Source organism: Podarcis erhardii, assembly GCF_964252035.2.
Source record: "Podarcis erhardii genome assembly, chromosome: 10".
Lineage (NCBI taxonomy): Eukaryota > Metazoa > Chordata > Lepidosauria > Squamata > Lacertidae > Podarcis > Podarcis erhardii.
Window position 1 is genome coordinate 68,867,912 of NC_138500.1, and position 15,426 is coordinate 68,883,337.

Sequence of the window (15,426 nt, forward strand, 5' to 3'; positions counted from 1 at the left end):
GAGGTCTTTAAGCAGAGGCTTGACAACCATATGTCAGGAGTGCTCTGATGGTGTTTCCTGCTTGGCAGGGGGTTGGACTCGATGGCCCTTGTGGTCTCTTCCAACTCTATGATTCTATGATTCTAGTGGTTTTTAGACTTTAGTACAAATACTTTTGATGAGAAATAAAACAGCTAAACTTAACTAGTACTGCACTCTGACCCACATGTGAGGAGCAGAATCAAGAACGGGAGGAGAATTAGGAGTGCCAGGAACAGGGAAGCACTCCCTTGTGTCAATTCACATTTAATTTGCACGCATCTCACTTCTATTCCAACCTTCCTCCAAAGAATTCAGGGCAGCAAACATGAGCCTCACAGCAACTTTCTGGAGCAGGACAGGCTAAGGTGTAAGACAGGCTGCAGTAGGGACATTATGGTTAGATAGGGATTTGAATGCAGATCTCGCTGGCGTTGGCATGCACAGGTATGGAGTGTGATCTGGACATTCGTCCACCAAATAGATGGATAATCCCCAAGCTGCAGGAGTAGCAATTTTCCAGGAGAATTGGCATGGTTTTGTTCATTTGTAAAACCGCTGCCTAGGGACATGGGTGGCGCTGTGGGTAAAACCTCAGCGCCTAGGACTTGCCGATCGCATGGTCGGCGGTTCGAATCCCTGCGGCCTGGTGCGCTCCCGTCGTTCGGTCCCAGCGCCTGCCAACCTAGCAGTTCGAAAGCACCTCCGGGTGCAAGTAGATAAATAGGGACCGCTTACCAGCGGGAAGGTAAACGGCGTTCCGTGTGCTGCGCTGGCTCGCCAGATGCAGCTTGTCACACTGGCCATGTGACCCGGAAGTGTCTGCGGACAGCGCTGGCTCCCGGCCTCTAGAGTGAGATGAGCGCACAACCCTAGAGTCTGGCAAGACTGGCCCGTACGGGCAGGGGTACCTTTACCTTTACCTTAAAACCGTTGCCTTATTTGGTGGTTCCTCGCCCCTGGTTTGTGGTGTCTCCATTTATTTTTGTCTCTTTTCAGCTTGTGACTGTGATCAACGTGGCATCCAGACCCCGCAATGCAACCGCACGACTGGGCAATGCATCTGTAATGCGGGGGTTGAGGGAACTCGTTGCGATAAGTGCACCCGAGGCTACTCCGGCACCTTCCCAGACTGTGCACCATGTCACCAGTGTTTTGCTCTTTGGGATGTCATCATTAGTGAGCTGACTAACAGGACACAGAGATTCCTGGAAAGAGCAAAAGCCCTGAAAATCACAGGGCTCAGTGGTCCTTACCGGCAGACACTCAACTCTGTGGAGGAAAAACTGAATGAGATTAAAAGTATCATTGCTCAAAATCCTGCTGCCGAGCCTCTTAAGAACATTGGAAATCTGTTTGAGGAAGCAGAGTAAGTGTGGCATAAAACACAAATAGTGTTCTTTTGCATTTGCTCATACATGGGGAGTGGGGATCTCGTCATTCTGCAGTTTTAATTAGACTTGTAAGCAGAAAGTAAAGAAAAAGAAGGTTGGAAGTGTGCCTTACAGTGATTATGGAAAATTTGAAGGAAACTGTGAAACTGCTTTTCAATTAACAAGGTGGCACACCTGTTCATTCCTTATCTTCTCCCTGAGTATAGGATAGAGACTTCCGTCTAAATGAAGGAATGTGGGATAAGAAATGATGTGCTTGAAATGTTCTGCCTCTAGCAAATTGCTCGTTCCTGTCAGTCTAAGGAAGGGAAACTGCAAGACTGATTTGGTTTCTTGATACCACCAGTTGTTTTTGTAGCCTTAATGACAATCGAGCGATTAAAGTAGCTTAACTGTATTAGGCAACTTAATTGGGTACAAATTAGGTAACTTAACTGTACCAACTTCTGTTAATGGATGATCATACAATCCTTTCAGGTTTTTAGTTTAACCTAACAGCTTGTGCACTTTCCCCTGCAGAACTTGGTCCTGCATAAGAAAAACCAAAATACATTACACCTTTTAGTACTTTGCATGCATTCGGCACCAACCATTTCCCCTGGATCGCTGTGCAATAATTTCCCCCCACTGCAGATGATAATTTAAGAATTAAGCACTGTTGAACATGTTTAGACATAATTTATACCCACCCTGATTTGTACTTTTATCAGTTGCGAAGACCTGTTGTATATGGATGCCAAAAGAGAGGAACTGCAGTTTCAACATCTCAGGCTTGGCAGACGACCACAGCACAATCTTGCCCAAGTGCTGTCTCGCAAGGGCTTTCAATACCTTTTGTTTTCTGGCACTGTTATTCTTCAAGTGGTGCCAAATTATAAGCAAATCCTGTATGGATTAGCCTGTGTGAATCAACTTTCCCCCAGTATTATCAGTGTGGTCTTGCTTTGGTTTACTCACCTACCCTGTTTGTGAGTTTTGCTTGCCATAATATAGATTTTACTACTGGATCTTCTTTATTTTTCAGTTATGCAGTTTTAAGGCACACACAGAGAAATTTCCCAAGAAAATATCCCGGAGAGTTAAGAATGCAAAAACAAAACAATTGTCATGCCCTAACAACCCCTTAATTCATATGCATCTTTGAAGAAAGAGTTCACTACATTCTCCCTTCCTTGCTAAACCGTTGTTGCATTTTTAAAGCTATAAGAAGCAGCAGCATTTGAAGACTGATGTTCTACATTCAGTTTTCATTTGCAGAACAAATCAGTCTCAAACAATGCATGATGGAGAGAGGTGTTCTTAATTCAGGGCCTAACTCTGACTACTTGCCCTTGTTGGTCCCACCCTAGGAACAAAAGAAGTCATGCTAGATCAGGCCAGAGGGCCATCTGGTCCTAGTTCTCACAATGGCCAACAAGGTGCCTATGGGAAGCCTGCAAGTAAGAATTGAGTTGAACAGCACTCTCCCCACCTGGTATTACCAGCAGTTGGTATATGAAGGCATACTTCCTTGGCCACTGGAAATATAATATAACCATTGTTATGTACTGAAGTTCTCACCCTGAGCCAGCAGGGGGATACTGTAGATAGTTCAGGTCCACATATGCAAATAAGGGATTGAAAGTGACGTTCAGTGATTGGATAGTTATAAAAAAATGGTTACGGTTGCATTCTAGTGGAGTTCTTTATAAGCAGGCTGGCTGAACCCTTCAGTTCAGTTCTGTTCTGGCCTGTGAATAAACAAGAGCTGTTTGGAGAATCGCTGTGTCGTCTGATATGTTCACCCACAACTTAACAGCCATCATGTCGCCCTACCCTAAAAATTCCTACTGAGCTTTTCCACAGGCATTTTCCTCATGTGAGGGTTAGGGACAGTGGGTCCTGTTCCCTGCTGTATGTGCATTTGGTGTAACTGAGGACTACAGAAGAAGAACACAAATGCTGGGACAGTTGTTATAGTAGGGTTAAGGAGATTTCCCCCCCCCCCTTTAAAAGCAAGATACCTTGCACAAATACATTAATATCTCATTTCATTTGTTCAGAGGTTGAGTCCATGCAGATAATGCGCATGCCCAAGGACTGATTCTCTAGGCTTGGCAACTTTCCTCAAAATGTTGTTTATGTTCATTATGATGAGTCCTACTTTGTGTTAAACATGGAGGAAGTCTGCAGCACAGCCAGCTTCCATTTTGTCTCATATTTTACGGAGTAAAATAATCTATTATGCATTGACCCTCCCACCCCTTAATCATAACTAGTTCGTCTGTGAAAGAGTCTGTGAAAAATAAATTAACAACCATTTGTTAACTATGTGGGATACAAAAGAAATTATGTATGGATTCTATGAGCCAATGCTATGACCTATGCAGTTGGCAAAGTTCAAGCACATTACAGCAGACTTCTGGAATCCAGAGTTAAATCTCACACAAAACAGCTGTTCTCTGAGCTCTTTACTGCTTTGTGCTTATAAAATGTGATTTTGTTTTTAAGCCACAAATTCTGATTAATGAGTATTTTGAGTAGGGAAGTTGTAACAAACTCATTAACCACATTCTTGGGGTGAAAAGGAAGGAATTAACCTATCATTTGGATTTATTTATATTTTAAATTCAAGGCCAGTAGGTTTTTGTTTTGTAACAATAAATGTTGGTTCTGTTTGGTTCACAGGAAGTTAACAGCAGATGTTACAGAAAAGATAGCTGAAGTAGAAGAAAAAGTATCCAAGGTGGCCTCTGAAAGCAATACCACAGACACTCAACTGAGCACCCTGGAGGCAGATGCAAAGAGCCTAGACAATGTTGTGAAAGAGCTTGCAGAGCAACTAGAATTCATAAAAATATCTGATGTTCGGGGTCAGTGTTTGTATGCTTGTGTTTTGCTTTTAATATGAAAGAGAAAGGAGTAAGTTTAATGGGGAGGGGAATCCAACCAAAATTAAGTGCTTTGAATTATCATTTATTTCAGAGCAACAAAATTAAGTTTGTGCTTATTACGCCCAGTCAATTATATGTGCTTAACGATGGCTGTAGCATGCCTTTCATTTTCTTGGAAGAGCATGCAGAGATCTTGGGTCTGCTGACTTCCAGGGCTATTACACCCAGTGTATTGTGTACATAGGGCTGCTTCTCCTGTTACAATTTCACATGAGGCCAGCCAGAATACTCAAGAATCATCACATTGGATTTTTGCAGGAGCCTTGGACAGCATCACCCAGTATTTCCAGAGGTCCCTGGATGCTGAAAGGAGAGCCAATGCCTCAACTCTTCTTCCTGGTAGTGTAGTAGAGCAGTCAGCTGAAATGCGCCTAGAGGTGGAGAGCTTGATGAATGAGACTGAGGCCAGCTTCAAGGCTAAGCAAGAAGAGCAGTCACGCCTCTTGGATGAACTTGCAGGCAAGCTCCAAAGTCTGGATCTTGCAGAAGTGTCTGAGAAGGTAAAGTGCAGAGCCTTTGGTAAAAGGGCCAGAGAATGGTCATAAAACAAGAAGAGCTAAAAGACAGGAGCAGCATTGAATATGCTGCATGTAAATGGAAAAGTGTGAGAGCTGCAGTCGGCACATTGCAATGGATTACAGAGGCTAATGTGCTCTTTTACAGATACATTACAAATGAGGCACATATATAGGAAACAAAAGCCCTATTTAGGCAGTCACCTTCATATATGGCATAACAGGGAGAGAGGGGCTATTCTGTGTGGGGTGGTGGGCATGTCAAGTCGCTGATCCCATCCACCCATGCATTGGGTGCTGGAAGTGTGGAAGGGGGCAATAAAATCCCCCCTGCATAACAAGAGAACATAAATGAGAAGAGGGTCCAACTGGGCAACCACTTTCTGGAACAAAGAAGAATGAGAATTCCACACCTTTGGACCATTCAGTAATGATTGGGACGAAGTTTTAAAAAAGAAGGGACCAATGTTTTCCACAAGAAGGGAGTTTTGGGTTACAGCCACTGGCTTGTGAACACCTAAAAAAAGTTCATTTCAGTTACTGGAAATTAGTAAGGACATAAGATGAGCCTGTTGGTTCAGGCCAATGACCCATCTAGGTCAGATCCTGTTCTCAGTGGCTGACCAGATGCATGTGCAAGTTGAACATGAGTGCAACAGCTGAAATCTGACCACCTGGTAATCAGAAGCAGAATACCTCTAACGATGGAGGTAGAACATAGCTATTATGGCTGCTAGCAATTGATAGCCTTGTCCTCCATGAATTTACCTGATCCTCTTTTAAAGCCATCCAGTTTGAGGACCATCATTGCCTCCTGTAGAGCAAGTTCCGTAGTTTAGCTGTTTGCTGAGTGAAGAAGTACTTTCTTTTATCTGTTCTGAATCTTCCAGTGTTCAGCTTCATTGGATTCTTTACCCACTTTCTCCATGCTATGCAAAATTTCTTAAAATTCTCCAAACTCAAAAGTCAGAAGAAGCTACAGCCTTTCCTCATAGTCATTCCACCCCTTAATCATTTTGGTTTCCCTTTTCTGAACCATTTGGAACTCTACAATATCATTTTCTTGAGACTGCGCACTGTACCTGACAATATAGCTAACAGAGACGCTTGCTGCTCTCTCTAGCAGCCTCACGCACCCACCCTGGTTTTAAGAAAATGCTAACCTTTCACTTTTGTTCATTCTTTCTTGGGGTTGCCCAAAGGCAACTGCTGTTGTCAACATTCTGCTGTCAGTTATAATTAAAAGTAACATACTGTAGGCATAAGGTGGGCTAATCACTTCCCTAAAGCAAACTACTGGGCCAAGGAACCGCTCTCCCAAGGTGAAATAATTTCATGCTAACCCCTTCTCCTTTTCAAATGGGAATACTAAACTGTATCAAAATCTGATAGCTGTGAAAGAAAATGGCACATGCAAATCCTGGTTACGTGCGTCTCAAAGCCCAATACAAACACTGAGGGGGCATAATTACTCACTGCCGAGCTGGAGCAATGCCCCATGAGGGAAGGTCACCATGCTTGGGGCTTTTGTGTTTAGAAAAACAGGTCAGTACAGAAAGGAGCATCATAGAGGTGAAGAGAGTAGCAGGAGAATAAACATTTTCTAACAGCCTTTGTGTTCTCGATGGGGCTCTGGAAATTTGTCAAGCTGCAACTAATAGGATAGGGCTTTAGGGAGCTGGCTCGGAAATTTGTTTGGAAAGGGTGATAACCTCACCGCCACCCCACTATTTCCTCTGTCTAATCCTGTCTGCTGCAGACGTGCGGAACTCCCCTCGGGGCTTCCTGTGCTGATTCAGAATGTGGTGGCCTGAGCTGCCGCACAGAAGATGGAAAAAGGAAATGCGGAGGACCAGGCTGTGATGGGTTGGTTACTGTAGCCCACAATACCTGGCAGAAGGCGATGGATTTCGACAGAGACATACTCAGCGCTTTGGCAGAAGTTGAACAGCTCTCCAAAATGGTGATTTTATTATTGACTGTTATTTTTAAAAGGTAGATCAACCAGAATGAATTTTAGAATAGTAATAAAAAGCTTAATCAGCAGATTGTGCAAGTCTGGACAATTGCAAACAAAACTTCTCCCCAAAATAATTGGTTCTTTACAGTTTGCATGATCCTTCTAAGTACCCTCATTAAAGAAAAAGGTCTGGCTTAAATAGAGATTCCTATGAGTACTACACAAAGCATCTTGGGCCGTTTAAAATATTGTTGTGTTTACATCAATTTAAGAGTGTTCTCTGACTTTTATGAGAGTTGCTCTCACACAGCTTCAATGCTGACGAATTGCTTCTCAGTGTCTCTTCTTTTTATCCCTGAGCATTTTTTAAGATTGTCAGAAATAGAAAATAATGGCCCATTTATTTCACTTAGGTCTCAGAGGCAAAACAGAGAGCAGACGAAGCAAAACAGAATGCACAAGAGGTTCTCCTAAAAACCAACGCTACCAAAGAGCAAGTGGACCAGAGCAACAAGGATCTGCGGAATCTTATTAAGCAAATCAGGGAATTTCTGATGAGTAAGTCTTGTTTTAATATGGTTAGCCTGCTGTTCTGGGACTGTTGTGAATAAGCGCTTCCTCATCTTAACCTAGTATTTTAATTATGCACATTTATTCAATTGCATGTACTTATATGAGACAATCCAAAGTCATGGGTAAACAAAAAGGTTTTCACTTTGTGCCTAGATTAAATCATTGCAACAATTTTTTTTTGGGGGGGGGGGGAATCCCATAGTATCTTTCCCATTCAAGCACCTCTCTCTTCCTTGGGACCTCCTCTCCTAAGTTCCCATGCTACCCTGTTGCTGCTGGACAGGCAGACCAAGCCTGCTTTGGGTGTGTTTCTACTTCCTTCATTTATGTTTCTCCTGCCTGTTCTGTCCAATAGCTTTATGACTGCCCCATCCAATTCTGCCATCAGGGCAGCTCAGCTAATCACTGCTAGTGACTTCACTTCTCCCACTCCAACCTGTAGTGTGTTACCATACAAAAGTGTACTGATGATTTGAACATCCTCTGAAGGCAGGAAACTGCGATGGTGCAACACGAAGAACTGCTTTTCTTCACATTCCACGATCAGTACACTTAGTGCTGAAGTGACTTTATTCGTGGCACTTTGTGCGCTGAGAACCTGGATCAAAGCATTTGGGTTTTTCTAGGAGGAAAGTAGTTTGCAGAGTACAGATATAAATCCACCCACAAAGATTTAACTAGTGGCAACAAACAGCAGTAAGATCATTATTCTTTGAAGAAGTTGGAATACGCTGCTCCCTTTTAACAGCATCCAAGATTGCTGGCCCAGAACACGTGGAACAGCTTATATAACTGCTTCAGCTCATCACACCAGCCTGATTACTGCGTAGCATCACTCCTTTACAGGCAAAAAAATCGCTATGCAACACAATAGACTTCTACTTTTAGTGACTATAAATATATATGCGCAGAAACAGGATTTTTATCTGCTCCACGCAGTGTTGCATGCACATACACTCTCTCTCTTGACTTCTTCATCCATATATGTCATAGAATGCATGAGACCTTTCGTTATATAAGCTACAGTGGTGCCTCGCAAGACAAAATTAATCCGTTCCGTTAGGCTCTTCGTATAGCGGTTTTTTCGTCTTGCGAAGCAAGCCCATTGACAGCTTAGCGGATTAGCGCTATTAGCGGTGTAGCGGCTTTTAGCGGATCAGCTGATAAGTGGCTTATCAGTGGATCAGCTGAGAAGCGGCTTAGCGGCTTAGGGAAAGGGGGGGAAAGGGGGGGAACCCGCAGGAACTCGCAAGACATTTCGTCTTGCGAAGCAAGCCCATATGGAAATTCGTTTTGCGATGCGCCTCCAAAATGGAAAACCCTTTCGTCTAGCGGGTTTTCCGTCTTGCAAGGCGTTCGTCTTGTGGGGCACCACTGTACAATGTTATATCAATTGATCAGGGATTGAAGTAAGTTGAAAGCAGGATGGAACGACCTGCATAATTTTAACTCTCCATATTACTCAAAAGTAATTTTGTCAATGACAGAAAGTTCATTACATCTGCTATGATACATTATTGATCAAAATCTACCACATGCCTGAGGCCATTTATTTTTGATGTTACTTCCATCTGCCATTGCCCTTTGGCAAGAATTCCTTCCCAATACTCAACTGCCTGATCAGATGCGAGATTCTTAAGACGTCTTAGAAATTCATCAAAGCTAAAGCACTTCCAAAGAGTGTGGACTTTTATACCTTTTTTATTATAAAAAAGTGCCACCTGGCTCCTGTTTTTTCTTGGCTTTATAGGAAATAAAACATGATGAGGAAGGGAGCCATCTCACTCACTGTTTCTGTTTACCATTTCAACAGAAGACAGTGCTGATCTGGACAGCATTGAGGCAGTTGCTAACGAAGTGCTCAACATGGAGATGCCCAGCACACCTGAGCAGTTACAAACACTTGCAGATAATATTCGTGAACGGGTGGAGAGCCTTTCGGATGTTGAGACTGTCCTACAGCAGAGTGCCGGAGACATAGCAAGGGCAAAAACGCTGTTAGATGAAGCTAAAAAAGCCAGGTACCATTTTTTTACTCCCCCTTGCTCTGAAACAGGATGCCTTTTTTACCTTTCAGCAGAATCCTAGGAGACTGTATTTGTGCCCTGAAAAGCATTCAGTATTTAATAAGCATGTTGAGAAACTGGGAGTAAGTTTAGCCTGTTGCATATTCTTTGAAAAGGCCAACCCAAAAGAATCCTTTTTAAGAAGAGCCTGTCCTTTTGTAATTAATTTCCATTCCACAGTAAAAGTGCAACAGATGTCAAAGTCACTGCAGACATGGTGAAAGAAGCTCTGGAAGAAGCCGAAAAAGCCCAAGATGCAGCTGAAAAGGCCATCAAACTAGCAGATGAAGACATACAAGGAACACAAGACCTACTTACCTCTGTGAGTTTCAATCACCTAAATCTGCTTTTGGAAGCAGTGTTATGGCCATGTATGTTCTCATGCTGTTTTACTTTTGTACAGGATACACAATAATCTTATCTTCTGGTTCATTCTATTATCACCTAATACTATCTGTTCCTTAAATCAGTGCTTCAATATAGCTAGGCTTTGTCTAGAGAAGTACAGAAACTGAGAAAACAAAAACAGCAGATGGTTGATGGCTGATTTGGGGTGGGATGAACAAGAAGCGAAAAAATCCGTTCACCACCCTTTGTACAAAAGCAGTGGAGGTAGAATGGAAGAAAGCCTTTGTTGCTAATGTACTGGCCCTGTTACATGCTCAGTCAGATACGGTGCCACAAGCATTAATCACTTGCATCCAGGTTGTTTGTCTTGCTGCCTCGATAATCTGATCTTCCTTTTATACCATGGTAGAGGAAATGCAAAGTTGGTCAGAAGGGGTTCCAAGGGGCTCCTGTGTCAGTGATCTGTGTTGGCAGAGACAGAAAAGGCAATCCATAGGAAAGAAATCAGTGAAAAACTCTGGCAACCCATTTAGCACATTGGTTGAACCATTATGACTAGCCTATCTGCACCCTGAATTAAGATTGCAATTCAGCTTTTTACCCCATATGATGATGGTCTCAACATAGCAAGCAAACTTTCAATACTCCCCTTATATCAGGTTGTACATCACAGCTGTTGGTTTGGGCAGGGAGTTGCTGGAAATATTAGGGATGCGGGTGGCACTGTGGGTTAAACCACAGAGCCTAGGGCTTGCCGATGAGCTCCCGTGGCTCGGTCCCTGCTCATGCCAACCTAGCAGTTTGAAAGCACATCAAAGTGCAAGTAGATAAATAGGTACTGCTCCGGCGGCAAGGTAAACGGCGTTTCCGTGCGCTGCTCTGGTTCGCCAGAAACAGCTTAGTCATGCTGGCCACATGACTCGGAAGCTGTACGCCGGCTCCCTCAGCCAGTAAAGTGATATGAGCGCTGCAACCCCAGAGTCATCTGCGACTGGACCTAATGGTCAGGGGTCCCTTTACCTTTTGCTGGAAATAGGGCATTTTCTAAACCATGACAGCAGCAAAACAACTCTCTGCCCCTTAAATTACACTGCTGAAATAAAGAAAGCTTGGGTAACAGAGAGTGGATTTTTGTCTGGAAGGATTGGTGAGCTGTAGTCTTAAACATTTTTAATTCTTAGTGTGCCTTTTGCCCCAGGCTGATTGAGATACCTTGGGCTTATAGTAAAATAAAAACTGTAGGTCCTGCAAGCTTGGTGCCTGCCCTGCCTAGATGACAATTTCACTTAGGCCTATCTTGGTACTACTTCTTTCATGCAGCTAAGCCAGAGCTTTCCAAACTTTTCATGTTGGTGAGACACTTTTTCGACATGCACTTCTCAACATAGTAATTCAGTTTTACTAGGAAACACAAGCTTAAACTAACCCCTTTCCAGCCCCGGGAGGAGCGTTAATGCTACACACCTACACACTGCAGCCGACACACTAATGTGTTGTGACACAGAGTTTGGAAAGCTCTGAACTAGATAGACCTTGGTGATATATGGCAGATTGGTAGCCATGCCCTTGCTCAAATCATAGGATCTCTCTTTTTTCTTCGTAAGCTGGATTTCGTAATTAGCCGAATGAGTGATTTACTACTGAATTTTATTTGGGACACTGGTAACAGGCAGCAAAGCTACCATCTACATTCCCTTCCCCTGAAACCCCTCCTTCCTCCAGTTGTTTTGCTCACAATTCAGTGCACCAAAAGGTAGCACAGCAACTAAACTCAATAGGGTTTAAGCATCTAACTGTAGTTAGTTCAAAGACTCTAATGGAGGGGGTCACAGCTCAACAGTAGAGCATCTGCTTTGCATGCAGATGATCTCAACTTCTATTCCCAAGCAGTGTCTCATGGAAGTGTACTGTATAGAACAGGCATAGGCAAACTCAGCCCTCCAGATGTTTTGGGACTACAACTCCCATCATCCCTGACCACTAGTCCTGTTAGCTAGGGATTATGGGAGTTGTAGTCCCAAAAACATCTGGAGGGCCGCCTATGCCTGGTATAGAACAACAAAATAATTATTGGACAGGCTACCCTTGTCTTCCCTCATTTTTGCATGAAGACCACAACCACCTCTTCCCACTGGGCCGGAGAAAAACTAAACTATCAGCTGTATAGCAGCAACATCCCAGGTCAGTGGAAAGGAAAGGGAGGCAAGTGTCACCTCATGCAGTTGATGAAAGCTGGGGAAAAGAAGAGGAAAAGCATAAGCCTGCCACAACACAAGAGACTTAACGTTTGGAAAACTTTGTAAGCTGAACAAGTATGTCGTTAAAGAACTGTGGTTTGGGAAGAAATTTGTGCATCATGTTCTCATTTGCAATGCTAGATTGAATCTGAAACTGCAGCTTCGGAAGAAACTCTGAACAACGCCACTCTGCGCATTGCTGAGCTAGAGAAGAACGTGGAAGTGCTTCGACAAAAGACTGCTACAAACATAGAGGACATTAGAGCAGCCGAAGAAACTGTTGCGACTGTGAATCAAAGTACCACAGATATCAAAAGAGTAAGGCTCTCCATTTGAAATTACTTTCTATGTTCTCAAGAAACAAAGGCATTTTCTTAGCTACCAGCTTGTGTTGTCTGGTTTGCCCTTGAATTTGTTAAGTAAAATCAGGCCTGGCCAAAGATGCTATCAAAGTAGTTTGGCCATAACACAATGCAAACCACCAGGCTGTAAAAAGCATGTGCCATTTTAACTGTTGTGTGAAGTGCATCTCACTATCCCGTGGAACTGAATGAGGTTTTCCTGAGGCAGGAATCTGACATTCCATTTTCAGTGGTGGTTAAAAGTGCTTCACATCTTGAGAGCACACACAACTTTATGCAGTGGTGAATCTTGCTTGCATGGCTATTGGGACTGTGTAATTCCTGGGGCAGGGAGTTAGCTAAACCAGGCACAACTCAGTTGAGTCCACTTGCTAAGATGGCTGGAAGCCACATCTAGTTACATGCTTCACCTCAAGAGCATAGCAAGAACAGCAAAGAGTGGTTCCTGTTACGAAGGCTCCAGATTTTCTGGCCATTTGTATGGTGATGTAAGACAGTAGTAGTAAAGAAGCTTCACTTTGTAGGCTTAATTAGGCCCACTAGGCCTCACTATTTGAAGCCCACTGTTCCAGCACATGACTTTCTATAGCATCAGGCTCAGAACTGTGCAGTCACTGGTACCAATTACATTTTACACTTTTCTGATGCCCTGCAGCAACAAAATAAGGTGCTAAATTTGAAAAAGGCATTGAATTAGAGCTACAGAGAAAGTACTGGAACCGTGGAGTACGCTCTCGATTCTTCATTTGAAGGTGTACCACTTGATAAGCCACCCACCTGTCAAAGTTGACTCTGGAGGTTGGGCACAGCCCCGTTTTGGGATCCGAGGCAAAGCACTATATGGTGTTCCCAGTGGCGTAGCGTGGGTTGTCAGCACCCAGGGCAAGGCAAGTAATTTGCGCCCCCTAACCCGTGGATTTTAGCAGGGGGCAGAGAGCTGCAAGTGCGAGCCCCCCCAGATGTTGCGCCCGGTGCGGCCTGCACCCCCCACGCTACCCCACTGGGTGTTCCCCTTTCCCGTCAAGGAAGAGGTGGAAATGAAGATCTACATCAGGAACAAGGGAATAGATAATGGCAGGATCTTCTGTCACTATGGATCCTGATGTCTGAGGCTGTCACCTCACCTTGCCTCATGGGGGGCTAAGGATGGGGCAGTTGTGGATCAGTCTCACCCGCTGGATCTAGCGCCTCACACCAGTGTAATGCAATGGCTTACGAAAACACCTCCTTGCAGGATTGTAGTTTATTTCTATTTAAAAACAGCTGTGGCAAGCATTGTCTGTTGAAGGAAGTCTTGGTCCATTCTTAAAGGTCCTGCTCCCTTATTGGCAGCAGCTGACTTCCAATTTTATTTTCATTTCCAAAAAGAGTATGGACACTAGTGCAAGTATCTACTCCAGCTGTGACCCATATTTAAAGGTTGGGAACAACAAACCACAGGTTTTTTTTCTTCTCATGGGGTAAAGAGAGTAGAAGGGAAGGGATGCTTTGAACGATATTGAAAGAGAGGTCCATTTCCATGGACTCCACTTAGGATGTGTGTGGTCTCTGCTCAGTAGATCCTTGTTATGAGTGAAAGTAGGACGTCAAACAAAGAATGTGTTCCATTTCTGTGTTCTGAGTAATACTGCCACCTTGTGTCTCAAATCGCAGGTACTAGATAACGATGTGGACAACAAGTATAGGACAGTAGAAAGCTTAATTGCCAAGAAATCAAGCGAGTCTGCAGCTGCCAGGAAGAAAGCAGAGGCACTACAGAATGAAGCTAAAACACTGCTAGAACAAGCAAACAGAAAACTTCAGCAGCTCAAGGGTAAAGACCAATATGGAAAAAGGGGTTGAATATTTCTTTAGAACTGCCATATGTTCTCAGTTACAGCTGAGCACTCCTTCCCCACCTCCTAAGCCCATTTCCACAGCACCGTGACGTAAAACATCATCATCAAATACAGCTGCTGTTTCTCCTTTTTATTGGAAGCCTCTCACATTCTGTAAAGCCAAATAACTGGGTACAATGGGGTTTGACTTCTTTCCAATTCCACCTTTACTTTGGGCTTTCAAACTACCCAACATGTAGTGTCTGCTGCTGGAATAACCTGACTCTTGGGTGTGTGTCTCTCCCCCCCCCCCCCCCCCCGTTTCTTCTTTCTTTGCAGAATTGGAAAACACATATGAGAAGAATCAAAGAATTCTGGAAGACAAAGCCAAGCAAGTGGTGCAGCTGGAAGAAACAGTCCGCAGCCTCTTGCAGGCCATCAGCCAAAAGGTCGCTGTTTACAGCACTTGTTAGTAACTGATTGGAAAATGGAACCAGAAAGAGAAAAAAAACCTTTGGAAGGGGAATATGTAAATCCAAAGAGAGAGAGGTCTTGAACTGATATACATTCTTTTCATACCTTAAGACCTGATAATTTGACTAAATACCAGCTTTAATATCTTAAAACCAAAGACTTTCTCTTTTACTTAATAAACAGTACTTTTGTAACAAAGCATATGATTCATTTAACCAGCGTTACATTCATTATCCCGAAATGGTATTTTAACCCTTTTAAGTACTCTGATAATAAAATCTTAGATGGGAAGTTAATTCCAATTTAAAGAGTTTATGAATGCAGCTCCAGAACTTCCTCTGCTATGTCAACAGATGTTAGGAAAGTGAAACGCTTAGTTCATAAAATAAAGCCATAGAGGACCAAACATTTGCAGAATCAGAGTGAGGGGGAAAGATGCCTGAAACAAGACAGAAACATAATTTATTTCATTATGTTTTGACTGTCACTGTATCAGGTGCTTGCATGCCTTAGCACTCTCCCTGCAAGACATGAGTTTTGATATTATGTATTTGTACTCTTTGGAAAACAGTAGAAAATAAAATACCCTTTTTACATTAGCTGAGGTGTCTGCATTAGTTAAAGGGTGTGTGTGACCCCTTAGGACCATAAGATCCCTCAACCAGTGCCATCCAGGAAGCAAATCCTAGTATTCGAGTTTTTTTCTGATCTCCCTCTTGTTTGAACAGA

At 43.3% G+C, this 15,426-nt stretch overlaps 1 protein-coding gene across 3 annotated transcripts in view; it reads left to right on the plus strand.

Annotated features, from left to right (window-relative positions):
• The window catches only part of LAMB1 (laminin subunit beta 1), a 61,986-nt gene extending 46,690 nt beyond the window's left edge, over positions 1–15,296 (plus strand). For all 3 annotated transcript variants that reach the window (XM_081878460.1, XM_081878459.1, XM_081878461.1), the window contains 10 exons: positions 1,018–1,387; positions 4,080–4,264; positions 4,604–4,845; positions 6,620–6,823; positions 7,234–7,378; positions 9,207–9,414; positions 9,640–9,781; positions 12,186–12,362; positions 14,060–14,219; positions 14,563–15,296. In XM_081878460.1, the coding sequence (XP_081734586.1) occupies positions 1,018–1,387; positions 4,080–4,264; positions 4,604–4,845; positions 6,620–6,823; positions 7,234–7,378; positions 9,207–9,414; positions 9,640–9,781; positions 12,186–12,362; positions 14,060–14,219; positions 14,563–14,696 (1,967 nt within the window). In that variant the 3' untranslated portion in view covers positions 14,697–15,296. The remainder of the gene's footprint in view (positions 1–1,017; positions 1,388–4,079; positions 4,265–4,603; positions 4,846–6,619; positions 6,824–7,233; positions 7,379–9,206; positions 9,415–9,639; positions 9,782–12,185; positions 12,363–14,059; positions 14,220–14,562) is intronic.
• The last annotated feature ends 130 nt before the right edge of the window (positions 15,297–15,426 follow it).